The sequence below is a fragment of the Bufo bufo genome, chromosome 5, assembly GCF_905171765.1.
Source record: "Bufo bufo chromosome 5, aBufBuf1.1, whole genome shotgun sequence".
NCBI classification, from domain to species: domain Eukaryota; kingdom Metazoa; phylum Chordata; class Amphibia; order Anura; family Bufonidae; genus Bufo; species Bufo bufo.
In genome coordinates this window covers 291,450,962-291,477,824 of record NC_053393.1, presented here as the reverse complement: position 1 = coordinate 291,477,824, position 26,863 = coordinate 291,450,962, and the positions used below count along the sequence as shown (strand labels likewise).

General features: G+C 43.6%; 1 protein-coding gene across 1 annotated transcript in view; it reads left to right on the top strand.

Annotated features, from left to right (window-relative positions):
• The first annotated feature begins 647 nt into the window (after positions 1–647).
• IRX4 (iroquois homeobox 4) overlaps positions 648–26,863 on the top strand; it is a 98,726-nt gene continuing 72,510 nt past the window's right edge. Inside the window, exons 1-4 of the mRNA XM_040433480.1 lie at positions 648–775; positions 4,069–4,219; positions 4,506–4,757; positions 5,551–5,657. Coding sequence (XP_040289414.1) covers positions 4,175–4,219; positions 4,506–4,757; positions 5,551–5,657 — 404 coding nt within the window. The 5' untranslated portion in view covers positions 648–775; positions 4,069–4,174. The remainder of the gene's footprint in view (positions 776–4,068; positions 4,220–4,505; positions 4,758–5,550; positions 5,658–26,863) is intronic.

The window sequence follows — 26,863 nt, the reverse complement described above, 5'->3', positions numbered from 1 at the left end:
ATAGATAGATAGATAGATAGATAGATAGATAGATAGATATAAGATAAATAGATAGATATCAATAATAGATTATAAAGACAGATAGATAGATATAAGATAGACAGCTATTAGATAGATAGATAGATAGATAGATAGAAGATAGACAGCTATTAGATAGATAGATAGATAGATAGAAGATAGACAGCTATTAGATAGATAGATAGATAGATAGATAGATAGATGGATAGAAGATAGACAGCTATTAGATAGATAGATAGATAGATAGATAGATAATAGATATAAGAAGACAGCTATTAGATAGATAGATAATAGATATGAGATAGATAGATAGATAGATAATAGATATAAGATAGACAGCTATGAGTTAGATAGATAGATATAAGATAGACAGCTATTAGATAGATAAATAGATAGATAGATAGATAGATGATAGATATGAGATAGATAGATAGATAGATAGATAGATAGATAGATAGATAGATAGATAGACAGGAATAATAGATCAGGCAGACAGAAGCCCAGTCAAGGCTACCTCTACAGGTATTTTGGGTGGATTCCCTTACTTTGCTCTAGAGGGGAAACTTCTGCTGCAGAGTGGAGGCTGTGTGGTGCAGGGAAGCGTTAACCAGTGGAGCTGTGCAGTGTAACGTCACTCCAGTAACAGGCTGGGGACCGGGAGCACTTACTCCACTCCATAGTCAGGTATGAAACACATTACCGGCCGGTGACAGCGTGACAGGCACAGCACACCTCTAGTCTGCGGGAGCTGCACCAGGTAACTTTCCCTTCATACCAGCCAGGTGTACTGACAGGGGCAGGCGACCAGGTATCGGCATTACAGTCCTCAGTGACTAGGTCTCATAGCTCTTGCATGTGCTAGGACTTCTCCAGGGGAGACCAATGAAAACTTAACTTCATAGGCGTTTGCTGATTTCTGCTCTGATAATCTGTATGTTAGTTATTTTGTTCTAATTCGCATGGAATATACTAATGCCGGCAGCCTAAGCAACTTCACTGAAGGGAGAAGGGTCTGCTCCATGTGCACACCATGGCATCCGAGAAAAAGTTTGTGTGATCGCTATATGTGTGACTTCTGTCGTGTAGAATTTCTGAATGGCCTGCAGGTATATGTACCCGGTGGCATCTCATATCTGCAGGTATATGTACCCGGTGCCATCTCATATCTGCAGGTATATGTGCCCGGTGCCATCTCATATCTGCAGGTATATGTACCCGGGACCATCACGAATGTGCAGGTATATGTACCCAGTGCCATCAGGTATGTGCAGATATATGTACCCGGTGCCATCACAAATCTGCAGGTATATGTACCTGGTGCTATCACGTATCTGCAGGTATATGTACCCGGTGCCATCATGTATGTGCAGGTATAAGTACCCGGTGCCATCACGTATGTGCAGGTTTATGTACCTGGTGCCATCATGTATGTGCAGGTATATGTACCCAGTGCCATCAGGTATGTGCAGATATATGTACCCGGTGCCATCACAAATCTGCAGGTATATGTACCTGGTGCCATCACGTATGTGCAGGTATATGTATCCGGTGCCATCATGTATGTGCAGGTATATGTACCTGGTGCCATCATGTATGTGCAGGTATATGTACCTGGTGCCATCACGTATGTGCAGGTATAAGTACCCGGTGCCATCACGTATGTGCAGGTATAAGTACCCGGTGCCATCACGTATGTGCAGGTATAAGTACCCGGTGCCATCACGTATGTGCAGGTTTATGTACCTGGTGCCATCATGTATGTGCAGGTATATGTACCCGATGCCATCACGTATGTGCAGGTATATGTGCCCGGTGCCATCACGTATCTGCGGGTATAAGTACCCGGTGCCATCACGTATGTGCAGGTTTATGTACCTGGTGCCATCACGTATGTGCAGGTATATGTGCCCGGTGCCATCACGTATCTGCAGGTATATGTACCCGGTGCCATCACCTATGTGCAGGTATATGTACCCGGTGTCATCACGTATTTTCTGGATGTGAACTGTTAATAAAGCGGCATTCAGTTTCCATGGGCATTGTGATGGCACCTGGAACAGACCGCCGACACGTGTGACCTGCCCTCATCTGCCTTATGCTTGGAAATCAAAGGCTAAACGTTAACTTAAGGTTCAGTCCCTGGAACATCGGGAGAAACATGTCCTTCTAATATGGAGATTACAGGGGGGCACCCTGAAGAAAAGCATGTCACTTTTTCCAGTCTTGAGGAATACACTGTACCCGTGATATACGATGTATCATCCGATCTAAACTCATGCCAAGGCTCAATACAGTTTTATTTGACAACCTTTGTTATGTAGATGAGATTGTTTTAGCCGGGCAAGTCACTTATTAAAATGGCAAACGGCATGCTTGTCAGCTGTACTGATTACATCCGCCATCTCCAGGACAGGACTTTATTACTGGACTCCAGCAATAGCTACTTTTCCATAATGAACCCAGTCTGTGTGCAGGTGTGTATACTGAGGGGGACACGGTCACTACCATACTAGAATTACTAGGCTGAATATACATACAGAACATGGTGCAGAATGTATCTGATTACACAAGTATTGCTAGACGCTGAGGTGAGATAGATTAGATTACATTAGATAGATAGAATAGATAATAGATAGATAGATCAAATAGATAGAAATAGATTCGATTTATTAAATAGAATAGATAGTAGATCGATAGATAGATCAAATAGATATAATAGAATAGATAGAAATAGATTAGATTTATTAAATAGAATAGATTATATAGAATATATCTATATATCTATATATCTATATATATATATATATATATATATATATATATATATATATTAGCATAGATAATCATGAGTAGTAGGAAGTAATTAAGCAGTATATACTCCATGAGGTGTACTGTGGTCTCCAGATAGTCATCAATCACCCTCAATCGAGCTGTCAGCAGTGGGCACATTGGTTTCTGGGAGGCAGTCTTCCAGCTGGGGAAAAGAAGAGAGCAGCGTCATTAATTAGAGTGTGACCCCAGGGCTATCCGCATGTCTGAACCCAGGCAGCTATCTCTGCAAGTCAGCACACCATAGATACACTGAAAGACGTGCACCTGGGCCGCCAATCAAGCCAAGATATTTAGGGTATATTGCATTATACTGCGCCACCTAATATGTCGCATATTGATTGCTATATACACACACACACACTTTGTAAGCCATTATTTAGTAGTTTACAATTACTACAAGACGTCAGTAACATTAGGATGGAAATATATATACCAAACTCTTAGTAACTTTTGTTTGAAGCGCAGAACTGTAAAGTATCAATCCGGAGCATTTTACCGTAAAAGCATATTACTGTCAGCTGATTTTACCTAATTTATCAGATACTGACCCCTCTTCTCCATCTCAGGAAATTGGGATAAGGAAACAGTTTACAATAATGTTAATTGTTACCTTTCCTTTGGCGCTTCATGTCTATACTTTTAATTTCCTGCCTGTTTCCGTTCTTCCCGGCGTCTTCGGCATTCAGCATGGTGTACTGAATACGATCGATCCATAATTTGTTGAATGATCAAAATACCAACCTGGGGGTAGAATTTACATTGCAGTAGAAAGTCCCATTTCTGCCCCTCTCGTTTGTAAATGAGGCTAATTATTAGTGTGCGAAACTGCTGCTCATTAATTAATTTCCAATTAAAAGCGCTTCCCATCCTTCAGTGAGTAAGGAGATAAAATCATTAATGTGAGTGCAATGAATGTTTCAATCAGCTATAATTGCCTTGTACGATCACTTGCGCGATCCATAAAAGCGATCGTTGGAGATCAGTATTTTGGACCCTTGGATGCACCGCTCCGGAGATGAAAGGGTGCGATGACGTCACAACACGCTCCTTGCCTGTTGGATTTTCTGTGTACTGATTATTATTGTTAGTAAATGTCCTTTGGAGCAATATCCCCGACTCTTTTCAATGTACGCCAGAGATGTTTCTAGGTATGTTGAGCTGAAGGGAGATTAAAGGGTTAAAACGTCAAGATGCTTTTCTTCTTCTTCTCCCTTTAAGCATCTGGGAACCTGTGGTCACCAATCGTTCCAGAAGAAAGCTCCGATCCAGTAAGCCAGATAAAATCCTTTGCCTGCCTTTTCTGGGATTCCGGAGTTGATGTAACATGTCATATCCTCAGTTTGGATATCCATACTCCTCCACACCTCAGGTAAGCGCCATATAAAAAATGTAGAGATGATTTGAGAAAAGACAGACTTTGTAGGACCATGCTGCCTGTACTTAATGATGTCTTTTTATTTTTAATAATAGCAAGAATAAAATTGACTTCACAGAAGTCATATGGAATGACAATAATCTGCATTCTTTAGATCCATGATGACACAATGGGCTGTAATATTACACTTTTTCCATGTTTCTCTGCGGTTAGAGTTAGATGTAATCATATAGAGGCAGAACCTCCATGTCTTGTTCTCATTGTATGACTTCCCCCCTAGTTCTTGATGACCACCAATTCATTGTCAACCTGCTGCGAATCAAGTGGAAGGACCTTGTCAGATCCAGCTGCTGCAGCCTCTGCTCAGACCCCGGTCTATTGTCCTGTGTATGAGAGCAGGCTGCTGGCCACTGCCAGGCATGAACTCAACTCTGCAGCTGCTTTAGGAGTTTATGGGAGCCCCTATACAAGCTCCCAGGGCTATGGCAACTATGTCACATATGGCACTGATGCTTCTGCCTTCTATTCTCTGGTAAGACTTTTCATGGATTTATGTTTTGCACTACATGATGTATTTTCTATGTGTATGTGCAGACACAGTAGAGCCGAGTCTGTCACTTTGAATTGGTAGTACTATGAGTTTTCCAGGATTGCATGTATGTTTATCACTGTATGCATTTAGATGACAAAATGGCAAATATGACAATGCAGCACCACCTCTGTGTGTGTGTGTGTGTGTGTGTGTATATATATATATATATATATATATATATATATATATATATATATATATCCCCCTGTCTCTGCTAGTATTACATCTATTCTATATCCCCCTGTCTCTGCTAGTATTACATCTATTCTGCAGATTAGCATGGAGCATTTATCTTCTCTATTCTCAATAGATAAACAGGAAGTGACAGCTTGAGATGGATGTTGTCAGTTATTTTATCTTTTCTTGTAGTGCAGAATATGTATTAAATGTGTATGAACTGCTTCCCTTATCTGTAAACATATTAACAGTAGAATGAGTTTTGGAAGAGGATGTATAATGCACTAATTCATTATATATCCACAGGAGCAGAGAGCAATATACAATTGTGTCATGAGAATGAGCTAATTTGTCTTGTATTTAGCATTGTGTGTTATATTGAGATGATTAAACTGTGTCTGGAAGCCCAGATAACGCTATGGATTGGGAATGAGATTTCTGATAGTTAATGTGAGGGGATAAAAAGGGATTGTATATATATATATATATATATATATATATATATATATATATATATATACACTGTCATATAAACCCTTTTGACCTTATGTTACAGAACACCTTTGATTCAAAGGATGGCACCGGATCTACGCATGCCGGTATTGCCCAGACTGCCGCTTATTATCCTTATGATCACACCCTGAGCCAGTACCAGTATGACAGGTAACTGATTCACTTACAAAATGATATCTCAGTATTTTATACAGCAAGTTCAAGTTGGTTAGGGATCCTTCACGCAATTTTTTTGGGGGCTTGTAAACAAATTGCCATGAAATTCATGTGTTTCCAAAGCATTTTGTATATATTTGCATTTTTTTTCCATATAAAGAAAAACACCATAGATTGAAAAAAAACAAACAAACATGGATCCCAAAAAAATGCATGTTTGTTCTGGGTTTTATAATTCCCACAGATTTACATATAACAATAATGGTGCAAAGACTATTAAAAAAACACCACAAAAAAATTAAGTGAACCCAGCATAACTGTTTTGTCATATTCCAGTTTTTAAGGTTATTTCAGTTTATTCAATTCTATGAGACTGGAATTTTAATTTCCCCCTAACATTGAGCCAGTCAAGTTACTCTAATGTGAATGCCCATGTGAATGCCCTTTATATCCTTTCTCCAAAGTTGGTTAATACTGAGGTCTTTGTATTAGGACTTATGTATCAATCAGTTTGCACCAGGCTGCACCATGTTTTCTTTAAATTCTGACAATAATGTATGTTTTCCTTCCATTTTCAAAAAAAGTGTGGCCAAGCAGTTGGAACACAGTAACGAGTATTAACCCATTACATGTACATAGAAATAGATATGTTGTAAACGGTTCCTACTCCAGTTTAAGTGACACTATTAACCTTTGTAGTGTCAAATAGAAAGAATTGTCATTATAGCAATATGTCAATATGTCCAAAGGTTTCAATGACAAGTAGTTTCTATACCGGAAATGAAAGAAAATTGGCTAACTTTATAACCATGTATCCAGCTTTTCTATTGAAATCACCACCTCCATTACCATTTGCATGTTTTGCAACAGTATTAACTATGTAACTTTTATAGATGCCACTTTTACATAGAAAGACACTTTCTAAGTCTCTGTGGCCATTTCAACTGCAGAAAAGCCTCTAGGACAGGTCTGGCCTGTCTCAGCTGTCTGCCACTATGCAGAGTTAGCAGCTTATATATAGAAGGCCATACATTTGTCAATCTATAGCAACTCTTTTACCCCCCTCACCCGTGTTGTGGCTGTGGCTATTTTTTGGTATAATCTGACCAGCAAATAAACTAATCTTTTCTTATACTACATGGTTCAAATGTATAAAGTACCTGCGAGTAATCTGCATTACTTTTGTAAATTATTTATTATTTATGGATATTTTTCAAGGTAATGCGGATGTCTAAGATAATTAAAAATGTAGGGCAAGCCCTTAAAAAAATCATGGATATTCCCCCTTCCTCTGCTGATCTGTCTGGTCCTGCTGCCACTGTTTGCAAACTACAGCATATGCACATGTGACCACCACAGCTAATCACTGCCCTCTGTGCTATAGACCATTGAGGACATTGGCTGCAGCAGTCACATTATACTGCCACATCCCCTCTGCAGTTTGTCAACAAGCAATGGTAGCAGGACCAGTCCAGTGCCGCAGAGAATGATGCTGGAGAAAAGGGATAAGATTTTTTATTTTAAGCCATTGTAGGGTTTTTCAGAGTTTTTAAATTACTTCAGACAACACCTTTCAGAAATCTGTGATCCCAAGGAACACAATTACCAAAGTGGAAATCCTGCCACCAGGGGCGTAGCTAAAGGCTCATGGGCCATGGTCCAAAGGTTAAGCTTGGGCCCCCCCCCCTTGTTTTGTGGCTAGAGAAGCACATAGCCTTCATGCTGCCTGCGTCAAAAAATTTAAACAGTAGACCACCCCCCCCAACCCCCCCAACCCCCCCATGACAAATTCTTGACCTAACCCCTTCCCTCCAGCCAGAGCTATAACTTGACCAGCATGCACGTTCTATAATACTCAGGCTCCTGGGCCCGGTAGTGACTGCTACCTCTGCACCCCCTATAGCTACGCCCCTGCCTGCCACTAATCCTTTAGAAATGGAATTGTTATGGTCAACTTTAAGAAGCCTCTCCCATACTTTTTGAAAGCTATCTATCTATCTATCTATCTATCTATCTATCTATCTATCTATCTATCTATCTATCTATCTATCTATCTATCTATCCATCTATCTCTTTGGAACTGATCTCATAGTTTTCTATAGGATCGTTCATTTTCATCTTGCACATCAGTTGTGATGCTGGAAGCCAAATAGCTCTGGACAGAAAAATGCTGCATGCCTTTATGGCGGTTGGTTTTAGGATGAAAGGTTGACAAAAATAAAGATTAATTCCCAATTTTGAAAATAAAGTCTTCCATAATGTAGAAACAAATTGCACACCACTATCTGACACAATGTCTTCAGGGATACCATGCATTTGGACTACATGGTCAATGAACAGAGAAGACAATACTTTCACATTAGGCAACTGACTGAGAGGGACAAAGTGACATATCTTGCTAAATCTATCAACAGACAAAAGTTTTCCCATGTGAAGGTGGCAAATCAGTGATGAATTCAATTGTGAGTTGAGAAGGTAGCCTTTTGGGAATAAGTAAAGGCCAAAGCTCTCCAGGGGTGTGTATCCTGGGGGTCTTAAAATGAGCACAAGCCTCACAAACAGACACATATGCAGCAATGTCTCCCAAAATAGCAGACCGCCAGTGATAACTAGAGACAAGTGTTTTTTGTGCCAGAAATCCCTGGATGCCCACTTAAAGGGAACCTGTCATCAACTTTATGCTGCCCATATTAACAGCAGAACAAAGTAGAGACAGGTGAGCTGATTTCAGCGGTCTGTCATTTATAAGTTACTAGCAGAAGGACCCGGCTTCGCATGGGTATATTTCATCTATTTCATTTTATGTTTCCATGTGTCGTAAAAAGATATCAACAGTTTCCCCCATAACAGTGACCTCTACAGTACCTGCCTCTTTAACAATGACCTCCACAGTGTCTGCCCCTTTAACAGTGATCTCCATAGTGTCTGCTCCTTTAACAGTGACCTCCATAGTGGCCGCCCCTTTAAAATTGACCTCCAGAGTGGCCGCCCCTTTAACATTGACCTCCACAGTGCCCGCCCCTTTAACAGTGACCTACACAGTACCCGCCCCTTTAACAGTGACCGCATCTTTAACAGTGACCTGCACAGTGCCTGCCCCTTTAACAGTGACCTCCACAGTGGCCGCCCCTTTAACATTGACCTCAACAGTGGCCACCCCTTTAACATTGACCTCCACAGTGCCCGCCCCTTCACAAAGACCTCCACATTGTCTGCCCCTTTAACAATGACCCCCACAGTGCCTGCCCCTTTAACAGTGATCTCCACACTGCCCGCTCCTTTAACATTGACCTCCACAGTGGCCGTCCCTTTAACATTGACCTCCACAGTGCCCGCCACTTTAACAGTAACCTCTATAGTGCCCGCCCATTTAACAGTGCCCGCCCCTTTAATAGTGACCTTAATAGTGTCCGCCCCTTTAACAGTGACCTCCACAGTGCCCGCCCCTTCAACAGTGATCTCCACATTGCCCATCCCTTTAATAGTGCCTGCCCTTTAACAGTGACCTCCACAGTACCTGCCCCTTTAATAGTGACCTCCACAGTGCCCGCCCCTTTAGCATTGACCACTTTAACAGTGACCTCCACAGTTCCCGTCCTTTTAACATTGACCACCCCTTTAACAGCGACCTTAATAGTGGCCACCCCTTTAACAGTGACCTCCACAGTGTCCGCCTCTTTTTTTTTTTTAACTCGTTTTATTAAAGGAGAATAAGACAAGTATGGCACACACATTACATCATAGTGACCCGCACAGGGGCCAATCAGGAATGCAGGTACAGTACTTTTTAGAGGCTAAAATAACATGTAGCTGGAATCATATATGTAGATTTTACATGATAGTTGCACAGATGATGCATTAATAAATCAAAACGATACAGGCACATTACATACTCAAATGAACAGTTAGTAGTAAATGCAGTGCTGTCCATCAGACAACACCTCATGTGTTAAGAGAACCCTTAAGGGTCGCCAGCTGTCGAGTGCAGGCGTGAGGTATGCAGAGTAAGTGGAGATGAACACCAATCACCCCAAACCCTATCAAATTTTTGCGGGCATTCCCTATGTTTATAGACTATATTCTCCATGGAGACCGCACAATTTACTAGAGAGAGCCATTGTCCCTTTGAGGGGGAATCTCCCATCCATCGCAGGGCAATCGCCTTCCTAGCTAGAAACAGTGTTCTTTCTAAGAAAATTCTGTGATAATGTGGCCAAGACTCCTCATCCACTATGGCCAAGATGCACATCTTGGGGCACAGCTGCAATGTCAGAGGGACCAGGGCCTTGAGGACCTCCAGTACCGATACCCAATTCTGATGGATGATTGGGCAATCCCATATCATATGCCAAAAATTAGCACCCTCCGCACTGCATCTATGACACCTGGAGTGATCAATCCTACCCATCTTTTGAAGTCTAGTGGGAGTTAGATAGCTGTAATGTAGGATAAAGAGCTGAATCATTCTGTTGTTAATAGAGGGGGACACTCTAGTTGGGGCTATCAAAGCCTCCTCCCACTCCTCAGCAGTTAGAGAGGGTATAAGCATCTTCCACCTGCCCTCGACAGTCAACGGGGTCACCAGCATACGACAATCAAGCAAATGAGTATAGAGGACTGATACTATCCCTCTAGGGCAGTGGTTCTCAACCTTTCTAAAGCCGTGACCCCTTAAAACAGTTCCTCATGTTGTGGTGACCCCCAACCATTACATTTTTTTCCTTGCTACGTCATAACTAATTTTGCTACTGTTATGATGACCCACCAAAAACACGCACAGACACCAATACACCAAATGTTAATTCAAATACACAAGTATTCATTCATAACCACAGAACTTTAGCATAAATACAAAATATTTGTAAATCAAATAAATAACTTTAAAATAAAAAATAAATCATTTGTGCGCACAGTACCCCTCAAATAAATAACTCAGTGGTGCTCACAGTACCCCCCCCCCCCAAAGAAATAAATAAATCAGTGGTGCTCAGGGTACCCCTCAAATAAATAAATCAGTGGTGCTTCAAGTCCCCCCCAAATAAATAAATCAGAAGTGCTCAGGGTCCCCCAAATAAATAAATCAGAAGTGCTCAGGGTCCCCCAAATAAATAAATCAGCGGGGCTTCAGGTCTCCCCCAAATAAATAAATCAGCGGTGCTTCAGGTCCCCCCCAAATAAATAAATCAATGGTGCTCAGGGTCCCTCAAATAAATAAATCAGAAGTGCTCAGGGTCCCCCAAATAAATAAATCAGCGGGGCTTCAGGTTTCCCCCAAATAAATAAATCAGCGGTGCTCAGGGTCCCCCAAATAAATAAATCAGACGTGCTCAGGGTCCCCCAAATAAATAAATCAGCGGTGCTTTAGGTCCCCCCCCCCCAACCAAATAAATAAATCAATGGTGCTCAGGGTCCCCCAAATAAATAAATCAGAAGTGCTCAGGGTCCCCCAAATAAATAAATCAGCGGTGCTTCATGTCCCCCCAAATAAATTAAGCCTTGCTCAGCCAAATAATTAAAATAAAATTAGCCAGGCTCAATTAAATCATTGTTGGCAGTGGTGCTCAGCGGCGGTGTCATTAACGAAAAAACTCGGACCTCAGCAGACAGGCGGCCCGACTTACCCGTCCAGACGTCAGGCTCCTTCAAGCACAGGCAGTGATAGGACATCACTTCCTGTGCGCTAGGATAAGGGGCCGCTGCCGTTGTGCGGGCGACCCACAATAGGAAGCCTCAGGCGACCCCCCGGAAAGGGCCGATCGACCCCCAAAGGGGTCGCGACCCCCAGGTTGAGAACCGCTGCTCTAGGGCCCTGGGATCTCAGAACCCCGATGATAGGATACTTAGATATGCATCTTTTTCCACCTCGAAATTGGGCCTGTAGTGCATGTCGCAGCTGGAGGTGTACCTATAGAAGAGGACGCACGGCACCAGAAATCTGTCTTGGATTTGGGAGAATGTGATCAGCTGACCTCCCTCATATATATTCCCCAATACTCGAATCCCGTACCTCCTCCACTCTGACACCCCTTCTAACCGTAATAGATTGGGGAACATGCAGTTATCCCATATGGGTATCTCACTAGGTAAATCTTTATACGTATTCAACTTGGATGCCTGCCATATCTGATGGGCTAATTTGTGAATTGGAAGGGTGCCCTTTTGTAGATGTCCAGAGCCTTCTAGGACGGGCCATAACGTAGAAACTTGCAGATGCTCATGCAGATAAGATTCCGCATTGGGACGTGGAGCCTCAGTGACCCAGTACCTCAAAAATCTCAACTGGCTTGCTATAAAGTATAGAAAAAAGTCAGGAAGGGCGGCACCCCCCTACAGTTTTGATCTCTGAAGAACCGGGAGCGAGAGCTTCCTTCTGGCGTTACCCCAGACAAAGGCCGTGATCAGAGCGTGAATGCGCTTAAAGAATCCTTGGGGAACCGTGGTGCAGGCATGAGACAGCAGGTATAAACCCATGGGTAACAGAACCATTTTCACCAGGTTCAATCTTCCCATAGCTGACAATGGGAGGGATTCCCAAGTTTTTATTTTATCTTGAAACATTGTTTCTAGGGGCTCAATATTCAAGGTATAGGAGAGCTGCGGTACCTTAGTGATCACTACCCCTAGATATTTGAACCTATCAACTACAGGCAAATTATAATGATAATCCGGCCAGTCGTGTGCCCATAGAGGCATAATGGCAGACTTGCCCCAATTTATGTGTAGTCCAGAATACCGCCCAAAGGACGCAATGACTTCAATCGCTCTCGGGAGGGACACTTCCGGGTCAGACATAAACAGGATCAAGTCATCCGCATACAATCCTATTCTATCCTCCCTGCCTCCCGCAGACACCCCAGTATAGATTGGATCCTGTCTAATTCTTATTGCCAGGTGTTCTATCGCTATTGCGAACAAAAGAGGCGAGAGCGGGCATCCCTGCCTAGTACCCCTAAGTAGAGAGATCTTTTCAGAGTATAAGCCATTGAGCTGAATACATGCAGAGGGATTATTATAGAGTATGCCAATCCATCTAATAAAATTGGGACCAAAGCCAAAGCTCCTCAGCACAGCTGTTAAGAAGGGCCATTCTAGGGAATCAAAAGCTTTAGCCGTATCTAGAGAGGCTAATGCCCACCTTGCTTTCTCTGCAACCCCCACCTGCACAATCACCTGTGCTCTCCTGATGTTATCCGAGGTGGATCTCCCAGGCATAAAACCAGATTGGTCAGGGTGTATCACAGACGTTATCACCTTGTTCAATCTGTTAGCTAGAATCCTAGTCAGAATTTTATAGTCCAAGTTCAAAAGCGAGATTGGACGATAAGATCCACAGTCCAGCGGATCCTGGTCGGGTTTTAAAATCACAACAATGGAGGCATCGTACATCGATTCCGGCAGTGATCCGCCGGAGTGCGCAGCTCTATACAGCTTCAGCAGCTGTGGGCCCAAACTCTCCCTATACCTAGAATACACCTCCACCGGGATGCCGTCCGGTCCAGGGGCCTTTCCTGATGGCAGGTCCATAATAGCTCTTTCCACCTCCTCCAAAGTGATATCTTGCTCCATGATACCCCTGTCCAGATCTTTTAGTCTAGGGTAGGAAACTTCACTAAGATATGATTGTAAATCCTGCTCTGTGTAATTAGCCGCCGACATATATAGTTCCGCATAAAAAGCATGGAGGCATTTTAATATATCTTGAATCGTCTCCACTATGCGTCCATCAGTCTCTCTTAAGCGAAGTACTGGTGGAGCCATAGTATTGGCACGTGCTATATGCGCAAGTAGTTTCCCTGCCTGATTGCCTGTCTCAAACGCCTGTTGCTTAAGGAAAAAAAGTTTCCTTTTGCTCTTTTCTTCCAAGTACAACATGTATTGTCTACCTTTAGACATCCACTCCACTCTGTGCTCCTCCGTGGGGGACTCAGTAAACACCTTCTCTGCGACCTTGCAACTAGCATGTAGCTCCTCCTCCTCCTTACGCTGCGCTTATCTCTTGACATATGATAGGGAGGACTTAAGGCAACCTCTAAGATACGCCTTTAATGTTTCCCACAGTAATAAGGGATCAGTGGAGGCATTCTGGACCTCAAAAAACACTTTCAGCTGATCAGGGACTCTGTCGGTTAAACCGAATAGAGTGAGCCAAAAAGGGTGAACACGCATTTTACTGCCCGAGCTAGGGGAGTTAGAAATTGCCAGCTCAGCTAACACCGGGGCATGATCAGAGGGTCCCTGCGGTCCATGGTGTATGTCCATCAAGTCTGTATATACTATGGAGTTACCAAATAAATAGTCTATTCTAGGTAGAGCGCCTCTAGAGGGTGTGAAACAAGAGTATTCTCTAATATGTGGATTCCTAGCCCTCCACATATCTATTCATCCCATCTCCTGAGAAATCCTAGCAAGGGTCATGCTTTCACCACCCATCCCACCTCTGTCAGCCCTGCCACTAAATCTATCCATGTCCTCACTCATCACCTGGTTGAAGTCTCCCATACACAAGAAGCGGGCAGTGGGATAATGAGTCATGAATCCCACGACTGCTTGCAGCAGGGAGAGAGATGCAGGGGGTGAGTTATACAAGTTGACAATCACATAGGGGACACAGTCAATATGAGCAAATATGAAAATGTACTGGCCTCCTGGGTCGAACATCGAATGATGAATCTCGCACCTAAGGCTTCTATGCAGTGGCGTTGCGAGGGGGGTGCGGGGGGTGCGGGCCGCACCGGGTGACACCAGTCTGATGGGGTGTCACCCGCCGGAGTTCTCCTTACTTCTCGCAAGCACGTCTGCCCGGCCGTCACGTGGTGAAGGGGGTGTGACTGCCTGGTGAGTGGCGCCGCGGCGGATGCACTGCAGGAGCAGCCAGCAGGCCTAGGACTCGAGTCTGGAGCTAATGGATTGGGTGGTGAGTCACGTGACAGCAGTGACTCACTCACACAGCCAGCCAGACCTGCCACTGCCGCGCCTGAAGGAGGAGGAGGTGTGGTAAGTAGCGCAGAGAGTGCATATTGACTTTATATTTAGATTATTTCATTTAATACCCCATTATAGTATTTATTAAATTTAGAGGGGGAGGGGGGGTTTGGCCTCCAGGTCCAGCCAGGTTAAAGCTTGAACAGAAGGTGGAAATGCACTTTAATGCTCTATGACTCATGGAGCATTAAAGTGCATTTCCTGGAAATGCAGCAAACTACATAATGGAGGGCAGTGTGGGGGCAAATTACTTAGTGGGGGGGGGGGCAAACTACATAATGGAGGGCAGTGTGGGGGCAAATTACTTAGTGGGGGGGGGCAAATTACTTAGTGGGGGGGCAAATTACATAATGGAGTGCAGTGTGGGGGGCAAATTACTTAATGTGAGGCAGTGTGGGGGGGCATATTACTTAAAGGGATTCTGCACTTTGTTTTAACTGATGATCTATCCTCTGGATAGATCATGAGCATCTGATCAGCGAGGGTCCGACGCCCGGGACCCCCGCTGATCAGATGCTCATGATCTATCCAGAGGATAGATCATCAGTTAAAACAAAGTGCAGAATCCCTTTAAGTAATATGCCCCCCCACACTGCCTCACATTAAGTAATTTGCCCCCCACACTGCCCTCCATTATGTCTGTGTCGGACCCTCGCTGATCAGATGCTCATGATCTATCCAGAGGATAGATCATCAGTTTAAAAAAAGTGCAGAACCCCTTTAATGTGGGGCAGTGTGGGGGGGCATATTACTTAATGTGGGGCAGTGTAGGGGGCAGTATTATAATTATGGAACTCTAGAAGGGAATTACTATGGGTGGGACTATGAGGAGCACAATTACTATGGGGGCACTATTATTTCTTCAGGATAGTTTTTGGGGGAATTGGGGAGCACAGCGAGCCGCAGGATAACACTGTGGGGACTCCAGGTTGGGGGATGATGATAGAAAAGTGAGGACACTAAGATGTCCGTGTTTCACACTCTGCAGAGATGAGACGTGGCTGAAAGAAGTGTCTGGACCAAAAGGAGAAGATGATGACAGAGAAGATCTACATCGGAGGAGACGTCACCTGGGAGGCTCTGGATGTGAGAGGTATGTGCTGCTGTATAGTATAGTGTATTTATGTATGTGTACCATGTATATGGTGTATTTATATGTATGTGTGTTGGATATATATGGTGTACGTGTCCCGACGCCACGCGCCCGCCGTAGTAGGGAATCTGTTCTCAAAAATTTTAATCCGACCCCCCCCCCCCCCAGTTGTCGATCTGCCTGCTAGCACCCCCAACCCCCCTTCCTGTTGGCAATCTGTCTGCTTAGCCCCCCCCTCCCACATCAGCGGTCTGTTTACTATCCAAACCCTCCCCCCCGCATTACCGCTTGGGTCAGTCGGCAGGCTCAGTGAAGGACGTAAGGGGTGTCAGCGGCACCGCGGCGGAGCTTGAAGGACGTCCCCTACGTGACTCATCCTGGGGGGGTGACACCATTTTCTACCGCACCGGGTGACACCAGCCTTAGCAACGCCACTGCTTCTATGAAACAGGAGTGCTACTCCTCTGGAGTGTGAACTGCCGCAGGCACTAAATAAATGCTGGGCCCATGGTTTTTTAAGCCTGTTTCCCGTTTCCGGGGTGAGATGGGTCTCTTGAAGTCCCAATATATGAGGATTAAAGGACCGAATCTGGGAGAATACTGCAATCCTCTTTTTAGGGTCTCCCAAACCTCTGACATTCCATGACATGACTCTCAAGGGGGCCATAATAATACTATTGATGAATCAAGGACATATAACCCTTCATACAATACGTGTGCCGTCAGTTCAGACACCTGAACCCCCCAATATAACAGCCTCTCTGCGAAAAAGTTGGAGAAATTTGGCCATACTTGATACGAGTAAATTTGAGCATACAATAACACAACATATAACAATAACATGAATGACCTGAGTGTGTCAGGTATAAGACCAACTAACTGAATGGTCCTAAACTCGGGGACCTGTATGGTGTAGATGGTTGTTAATACCACACAGGTAGTGCTCCTTCCCTCCTTACGTCTAGATCATGAAAACTGCCAACATTAATTCAAGAAAATGGAACATGTTGATACATCGTCCACAGATAAAATCATAGAGGCCCCTGAGAACAGAGCGAGCCTTCTCCGGAGGCCAGCAAGATCACGCGGCCTTTTATAACATGGCAGAAAGCCTCTATAACTCATAATAAAGTCAGGGAGTCTCTAAACAAGTCCCACCCATGGTAGACATGAAGGGACATATAATACTTGCTGTGTAGACTATGAGCAAATCAGCGCGGGGGAGGACGCGCAGCCATCCTCGAGGCCCAGTCCTCAGCCTCCCTGGGGTCGGTAAAGAAGACGGTTTTTTCGCCATCAATTACTCTGAGGCGAGCTGGGTAGGCTATAGAGTACTGTAAATTTAGCTCACGGAGACGGCGTTTGACCGCAACAAACGTAGCCCTTCTCTTCTGGAGCTCACCCGAGAAATCCGGAAAAAGAGAGATCCTCGCGTTATCATGCCTGATACCTTGCTTGCTCCTAGCCTGGCTAAGAAGAAGGTCACGGTCCCTCCAATTCAAAAGGCGCGCCAAAAGTGGTCTTGGGGGAGCCCCGGGTGGTGGTTGTCTGGCTGGAACACGATGGGCTCTCTCCACAGCATAGGCAGGAGTGAAGGGTGCCTCAGGGAACTGCTCCTTGAACCAGGTCTCCAAGAATACCGCCGAATCTCTGCCCTCCACTTTTTCAGGTAGGCCCAAGATCCTCACATTATTGCGGCACGATCTATTTTCCAGATCGTCGCATTTCTGTTGCCACTGACCCACAGATCTCTCCAGGTCTTGCACTCTTCCTTCCATTGGTCTGGTCAGATCTTCCAGGGCTGATACTCGATCCTCAGTGGTCTTGACCCGATCCCGCAATTGCTGCATGTCATGGCGGAGAAAGCTGACATCAACCCTCACCTCCTCCAACTTCCTGGTGAGCGATGACTGGCATGATGAGATCGCCACCAGCAGCTGGTCATAGGCAGCCTTAAGAGTGAATTCAGGCTCGGTGGATTCCTCAGCTTCTGCCTGCTGAGCGGCCTGCCCCCGGGTGACCGCCGCACGCGATGGTGATGCGGTTGCGGCGCCATTTTGGGCCTCAGACCTAGCAAATTCTTTCAGCCTCTCCGCGGCGGTCTGTGTTTTGTTAGGCCCCATCGTCGGTGTGCGGGGTCTCCTCCTGCGTTTACACACCGTCCACTCTGTGCCTGGAGTCGGCAGTTTGTCAGGATGATGCAGGATTACAGAGGGTAAGCGGAGCTGCACTCAAACGCGTGCTCTCATGCCGGCAGTTGGCCACGCCTCTTTAACATTGACCTCCACAGTGCCCACCTCTTTAACAGTGACCTCCACAGTACCTGCCCCTTTAATAGTGACCTCCACAGTGCCCGCCCCTTTAGCATTGACCACTTTAACAGTGACCTCCACAGTTCCCGTCCCTTTAACATTGACCACCCCTTTAACAGTGACCTTAATAGTGGCCACCCCTTTAACAGTGACCTTAATAGTGGCCACCCCTTTAAAAGTGACCTTCACAGTGCTCGCCTCTTTAACAATGACTTCCACAGTGCCCGCCCCATTAACAGTGAACTCCACAGCACCTGTTCGTTTAATAGTGGCCCCTGCCCCCCATGCATGTAGTAGTGTAGTTGTGCGTCATATGACTGAATATTTAAGCACTTGCGAACTGTAGTTGTGCGTCATATGACTGAATATTTAAGCACTTGCGAACTGCTAAAACCTGTGATCAGTTGTTATGGTAACCTTGAGTAGGACCTGCGATCTTCTATTGGCTAATAAGGGACATGTGACCGTGTAAATGGCAGTTCGGATTTAAGTGAAAGGCTTGCTGGCTTCTATTGGCTAATGCAGGTCATTTTTTGGAAATATCTCAGGAATGGAAGTCCTAGAGAGCTGAGACCCGGTCTAAAACCTTCCTGGACACCTGATGTACCTGGTGAAGATCGGTCCAGTCGTTTGGTCGCGCATAAAGAACGTCTAGACGTCTAGACAGACTGACAGATAGAAACTCATTTTTATATATATAAGAGATAAGAGAAAAGTAAGTGGTTGCCGAGAACCAACATCACAAACATTGCAGACTACGCCTTGAAAAGAGTCACGGCCACCTGAGAAGAGTCATGGTTATTTATAAATTCCTGCTCTCCCTGCCCACCTGCTGATGATTGACAGTCTTCTACCTAGTTTTCTCCCTTTCTCTCTAGTAGAGAGATCAATCATCAGCAGGTGGGTGACAGTGCAGGAGATTATGAATAACCATGATTCTTCTCATGTAGATTTGACTCTTTTCAAGGCCTGGATTGTAATGATTATAAAGCTGGTTCTCGACAACCATTTACTATTAGAGTTGGGCGCGAATATTAGAATATCGAATATTATTGAATATTATTCGTGAATATCGGCACTTCGAGAATTTGCGAAGATTTAGAATATAGTGATATATATTTGTAATTTCGAATATTCTAGATTTTTTTTCTTTCATCAGTAACCTACCTTCTTGCTTGTGGGCCAATGAGAAGGCTGCAATGTCTTTGTCCGAGCTTAGGAACATCCCTAGCAACCAATAGGAATGTTGCCTTCCCCAGCAGCCCTTGTATGCAGTATTTTGCAGATCTGAGAGAGACAGCAGTGTTATTGCTGTGCTCTCTGCTTTACTGTGTCATTACATGAGATAGTTAGTTAGCTTATATACACTCCCCTAAAGAATTATTAGGAACACCTGTTCTATTTCTCATTAATGCAATTATCTAGTCAACCAATCACATGGCAGTTGCTTCAATGCATTTAGGGGTGTGGTCCTGGTCAAGACAATCTCCTGAACTCCAAACTGAATGTCAGAATGGCAAAGAAAGGTGATTTAAGCAATTTTGAGCGTGGCACGGTTGTTGGTGCCAGACGGGCCGGTCTGAGTATTTCACAATCTGCTCAATTACTGGGATTTTCATGCACAACCATTTCTAGTGTTTACAAAGAATGGTGTGAAAAGGGAAAAATGTCCAGTATGCGGCAGTCCTGTGGGCAAAAATGCCTTGTGGATGCTAGAGGTCAGAGGAGAATGGGCCGACTGATTCAAGCTGATAGAAGAGCAACGTTGACTGAAATAACCACTCGTTACAACCGAGGTATGCAGCAAAGCATTTGTGAAGCCACAACACGCACAACCTTGAGGCGGATGGGCTACATAAGCAGAAGACCCCACCGGGTACCACTCCTCTCCACTACAAATAGGAAAAAGAGCCTACAATTTTCACGAGCTCACCAAAATTGGACTGTTGAAGACTGGAAAAATGTTGCCTGGTCTGAGTCTCGATTTCTGTTGAGACATCCAAATGGTAGAGTCCGAATTTGGCGTAAACAGAATGAGAACATGTATCCATCCTCTGATGGCTACTTCCAGCAGGAAAATGCACCATGTCACAAAGCTCGAATCATTTCAAATTGGTTTCTTGAACATGACAACGAGTTCACTGTACTAAAATGGCCCCCACAGTCACCAGATCTCAACCCAATAGAGCATCTTTGGGATGTGGTGAAACGGGAGCTTCGTGCCCTGGATGTGCATCCCTCAAATCTCCATCAACTGCAAGATGCTATCCTATCAATATGGGCCAACATTTCTAAAGAATGCAATCAGCACCTTGTTGAATAAATCCCACGTAGAATTAAGGCAGTTCTGAAGGCAAAAGGGGATCCAACACCGTATTAGTATGGTGTTCCTAATAATTCTTTAGGTGAGTGTATATATATATATATATAATACAGATAGTTAGTGGGAGATAGTCAGTGTAGGTTAGATAGTGATATAGTGTAGCTGATAGGTTCTGCTGTCTATACATACATGCTACATACATAGTGCTGTATGTATGTATGTATGCTACATACATACATACATACATAGTTCTGTGATGTCACAAATTCACAACAATACTTAGTGCACCAATCACTAATAAGTAGTCAGACCTGTTAAAATGTGAAGTTGCACGTATTGCGCCAAAATATTTGCATCATTAGTGCCAATTTCGCAATCGCGAATATATTGGAACACTCTATCTGCATATAAAGCTATTGTAATGTTCTGCCGTGTCAACCATTTTCTACAGTCTCAGGAAACTTCTAGCAGTTTGAAAAATGTAGCTATAGTGACCCACGCCTGTATTTTGTGCGCATTACGCGAATATTACATTGCCGATTTTTCGCAATCAAGAAAATAATCGAGAATTCGCAAATATATGATGAATATTCTACCAAATATTCGCGAAATATTGCGAATTTGAATATTGCCCCTGCCGCTTATCACTACTTACTATTAGCTCATGAGTGACACACCTTTGAAACCAGCATTTCTGTTACTACTTTATGCTGCCTTCAGTGAGGTCAGCATAAGTTGATGACAGGTTCCCTTTACTGGCCTCCTTGCACACGAACGACGGATCCAGACTTATTCAATTTGAAAGGGTCCGTGATCTGTCCGCACCGCAAAAAATAGAACAAGTTCTATTTTTTTTGTGGTGCGGAGGCTCAGACAGAAGCACCACGGAAGCACTCCATAGTGCTTCCGTGGGGTTCTGATCCGTGCTTCCATTCCGCATCTCCATGATTGCGGACCCATTTAAGTTAATTGGGTCCGCATTCGTGATGCGAAGTGCACACGGGTCGGTGCCTGTGTATTGCGGACCCACCGTATTCTCGTTATGTTCGTGTGCAAGAGGCCTAAGAACTCATGCACACGACCGTATGTATTTTGTGGTCTGCAAAAAACGGATCCATAAAAAATACGGATGACATCCGTGTGCATTTTGTGGAACGGAACAGCTGGCCCCTAATAGAACAGTACTATCCTTGTCCGTAATGCGGATAATAATGCTGATAATAATAGGACATGTTCTATTTTTTTGCATAACGGAAATACGGACATCCGGAAATGGAATGCACACTAGTGTTGAGAGCGAATATTCGAATTACGATATTTTATTGCGAATATCGCAACTTTGAGAATTCGCGAATATTTCGAATATAGTGCTATATATTCATTATATCGAATATTCGTCATTTTTTTCCATCTGAAAACATGATTCCTCCCTGCTTCTTGCTTGTGGTCCAATGAGTCAAGTTAAAAAGAACCTGTCACCGGGATTTTGTGTATAGAGCTGAGGCCATGGGTTGCTAGATGGCCGCTAGCACATCCGCAATATCCAGTCCCCATAGCTCTGTGTGCTTTTATTGTGTAAAAAAAACGATTTGATACGTATGCAAATTAACCTGAGATGAGTCCTGTCCCTGACTCATTTCAGGGACAGGACTCATCTCAGGTTAATTTGCATACGTATCAAATCACTGGGTATGTGCTAGCGGCCATCTAGCAACCCATGTCCTCAGCTCTATACACAAAATCCCGGTGACAGGTTCCCTTTAAGCAGGGAGGAATCAAGACTTCAGATGGAAAAAAAATGACGAATATTCTAAAAACGAATATATAGTACTATATTCAATATGCACCATATTGAATATAGTACTATATACTCATTTTTTAGAATATTTGTCATTTTTTCCATCTGTAGTCAGAATTCCTCCCTGCTTAAGTTGCTTGTGGGCCAATGACTCATTGGCCCACAAGCAAGAAGCAGGGAAGAATCATTTTTTCAGATGGGAAAAAAAAGACAAATATTCTAAAAACGAATATATAGCGCTATATTCTTTAGTGCTATATATTCGTTTTTTAGAATATTCGTCATTGCTATATATTCATTATAGTGCTATATATAAATTTTTTTGAATATTCACAATTTTTTCCCATCTGAAGTCATGATTCCTCCCTGCTTAAGTTGCTTGTGGGCCAATGACTGTTCACTAAAGATGGAAAAAAATGACGAATATTCTAAAAAATATTCGTCTTTGACCAACTTTGCATTTTGCGATTTTTACATTGCAGATTTTTCGGAATCACGAAAATTATCTTACGTGATTTTTACATTGCAGATTTAATCGCGAATATATGATGAATATTCTACCACATATTCACGAAATATCGCAAATTCGAATATTGCCCTAGCAATGGTTCTGTATACGGTCTGCAAAAAAAAGGAACGGACACGGGAATGAAAATACGTTTGTGTGCATGAGCCCTAAAGGTGATGAAAAGGGCATCATTATGGAGCCCTCCTGGTGCTGGAAATAGTTTCATTTGCATAATTCTAAAAGTTAAACCTCTTGCACCCGACCGTATGCCCTCCGAGACATACGGTCCGTGAGCGGGCTATATGTCCCGGAGCGGCATTGATTGTGCGCACGGGAGCACACAGCATTATATGATCTTTTGAGTGTGAGACAATAGTCCCGCGGGTGGCCAGACGTGCACAGCATAATTGTAATCTATGATGCTGTGTGCTTCCATGCGCATGATCAATGCCGCTCTGGGACATATGGCTTGCTCACGGACCGTATGTCTCAGAGGGCATACAGTCATGTGCAAGAGGCCTTAGTTTTAATCCGCAACGATATCAACAGACATAAGACAGGTATTGTTTTAATCAGCGTCATCAACCCTACTAGGCTATATGCCTGTTAGGGTATGGTTTATCCGGGTGACAGAGCCGCTTTAAGGTTACCTACACACAGGTGCAAGTTTACAAACAGAAAATCCACACCGATTTTTGTGTGTATCCACACCAAAAAATGCATGTGCTACCTGCGTTTTCTTTGTTGCTAAATTAGATGCAGTAAATACCGAAAAAAGACCAAAAGTGACCCACATGCCAAGACTTTACTAGTAGTGCATCAATATGTATTGTGGCTAAATGGGGGGGCCAACTATCAAATAATCTAAGTACAAGCTCCTAGAGCACGAACAAAACCTAAACAAATAATGGAGCTAACAGAGTAGAAATAAAGAGTATCATATTTCATTAATCACAAAGTATAAAAGACAATGGGCCAGATTTATCATGACTCTGACAGCTCACTCCACTTTAACATATGGCTAAAGTCAGTTTTAGCCAAGTCAGATTTATGATCGGCCCTTTAAGACTGTAATAAATCTGGTTTGACGGTAGCAGTTTATCCGTCAGTAAGCAGCTTTACAAAAGTCGCACGTTTTTATGAAAAAGTCGCATGTTCTATTAAAAAGTCTCATAAGATAAGCATGGTCCTCACTGGAGTGAAATTTCAACTTTTTTTGCGATTTTTTTAAATAGTCCCAATAGTAAATCTGTCTAGAGATTCATTTACATAAGAAAACACGCCCACTTTCAGAAAACTGGCGAGCATAGTGCAGAGCAGAAAAAAGTCGCAAATTTGTGCGCAGTTTTAGCGTTTGGGACTTTTTTGGGGACTTTTTCACTCCATTATTCTGACCTGAGCTAATGATAAATCTGGCCCAATGTAAGGCTACTTTCACACTAGCATCGGGGTTCCGCTTGTGAGCTCCGTTTGAAGAGTCTCACAAGCGGCCCCGAACAGATCCGTCCAGCTACCAATGCATTCTGAGTGGATGCGGATCCGCTCAGAATGCATCAGTCTGGCAGCGTTCAGCCTCCGCTCCGTCAGCAAGCGGACACTTGAACGCTGCTTGCAGCGTTCGGGTGTCCGCCGGGCCGTGCGGAGGCAAACGGATCCGTCCAGACTTACAATGTTTTTTGAATTTGACACTATATGGCTCAATTTTCAAACGGATCCGTCCCCCATTGACTTTCAATGTAAAGTCTGGACGGATCCGTCTGAAGCTACTTTCACACTTAGAATTTTTTCTACAATATAATGCAGACGGATCCGTTCTGAACGGATGCCAAGTCTGCATTATATGAGCGGATCCGTCTGGGCAGACCCCAGACGGATCCGCTCTGAACGCAAGTGTGAAAGTAGCCTAATTTTAAAAGGAAAAGTAGCAGAGATAAACACACCATCCTGGCAGAGCACAGGCTAGATATATTAATATGTTATAAACTCTTAGGCCCCTTACACACAGGCGAGTATTGAGTTGAACGCATTGCACCCGCACTGAATCATGACCCATTAATTTCTATGGGGCTGTGCACACGAGCTGTGATTTTCACGCATCACTTGTGCGTTGCGTGAAAATCGCAGCATGTTCTATATTCTGTGTTTTTCACGAAATGCAGTCCCCATAGAAGTGAATAGGGGTGCGTGAAAATCGCAAGCATCAGCAAGCAAGTGCGGATGCGGTGCGATTTTCATGCACGGTTGCTAGATGATGATCGGGATGGGGACCCGATCATTATTATTTCCCCTTATAACATGGTTATAAGGGAAAATAATAGCATTCTGAATACAGAATGCATAGTAAAATAGGGCTGGAGGGGTTAAAAAAAATTAAAATAAAAATTAACTCACCTTAATCCACTTGTTCGCGCAGCCAGCATTTCTTCTGTCTTTAACTGTGAGCAATAGGACCTTTGATGACGTCACTACGATCATCACATGATCCATCACCATGGTGATGGATCATGTGATGGACCATGTGATGAACGCAGTGACATCATCAAAGGTCCTATTGCTCACAGTTAGACAGAAGAGATGCCGGCTGCGCGAACAAGTGGATTAAGGTGAGTTAAAATATTTTTTCTTTTTTTTTTAACCCCTCCAGCGCTGTCTTACTATGTTATAAGGGAAAATAATACAATCTACAGAACACCGATCCCAAGCCCGAACTTCTGTGAAGAAGTTCGGGTTTGGGTACCAAACATGCGCAATTTTACTCACGCGAGTGCAAAACGCATTACAATGTTTTGCACTCGCACGGAAAAATCCTACGCATGTTCCCGCAACGCACCCGCATCTTTTCCTGCAACGCCCGTGTGAAACCAGCCTTATGTAAGAGATTTTATGCAGGTATGTCCCATACATAAATAATGTAGCAGTAATAAATATCAGGCACCCATAATAGTTAACACCAGTCAAAATGCAAAATAACAATAATATAATATCAGGGAGAGAAATGACATGCTACCCTTTGCATGTAAAAACCTGGGACCTGTTGCATGTAACTTACCCAGAGTGCTGTGCCCAAAACCAGGATGGCGCTACTTCAATGCGCGTTTCGGCGTGCCTTCGTCCGGGGGTGACAATTTAGATGCAGATTTGCCACAGTTCTTACCCTTGCATTGCAAAGGGTGAAATTCGCAAAAAAATTAATAAAAATCACACAAACAATTGACATGCTGCTGATTAATCTATATGCAGGTCAGTTTCCGCATAGAAGATAAAAGCAAAGATTATATGAAACTTGTTGAATTACATTCACTTTGCTGGTATTGTAATATGCTGTGGATTTTCTACGCAAGAATCCATGTGGAAAAACCGCACATACCCAAGGTGTGTGCAGGTAACACATGTTGTATTTGGTGTGGAAACACACAAACTTCTGCACAGAAATCTGTGTGGATTTTATGATTGTAAACCTGCACCCATGTACAGATACCTTTAAGTGGTTTTCCAGTACTTAGATATTAATGATCTATCCTCAGGATAGTAGCCCTAAGGCTGGCCATGGTGTAGACAGAACTGGTTAAGGAAAAATAATTTACCTTCAGGAAGGTTCTCAGTGATCTGATCGGCTCGGATTTCAGATGCCAAATCAGAAGAGATAGCGGAAATACCTTCAGGCAAGATAGGTTCTGGATTGGAATCCGGGGAACTACTGGCATAGAAACTCCTAGACAGAGCTTCAGCTTTAATATTCTTTGAACCAGACCTAAATGTAATGACAAAATTAAATCGATTGAAAAATAGTGGGCACCGAGCCTGTCTAGGAATCAAACGCTTTGCTGATTCTAAAAACGGCAAATTCTCGTGATCAAGGACCATTACTAGATGTTGAGCTCTTTCTAAAAAGTGAAGCCATTCTTCAAATGCTCTCTTAATGGCAAAGAGCCCTCTGTTACCAATGTCATAATTTATGTTAGTCAGTGAAAATACATGAGAAAAAAAACATGCACACAAAGATATTTTCTTTCCGTGTCCGTTTTTTTTTTTTTGCGGACTGTATGCAGAACCATTCATTTCAATGGGTTCGCAAAAAATCGGAAGTTAGTCCGTGTGCATTCCATTTCCGTTACGCAAGAAAATAGAACATGTCCTATTATTGTCTGCATTACAGACAAGGATAGGACTGTTCTATTAGGGGC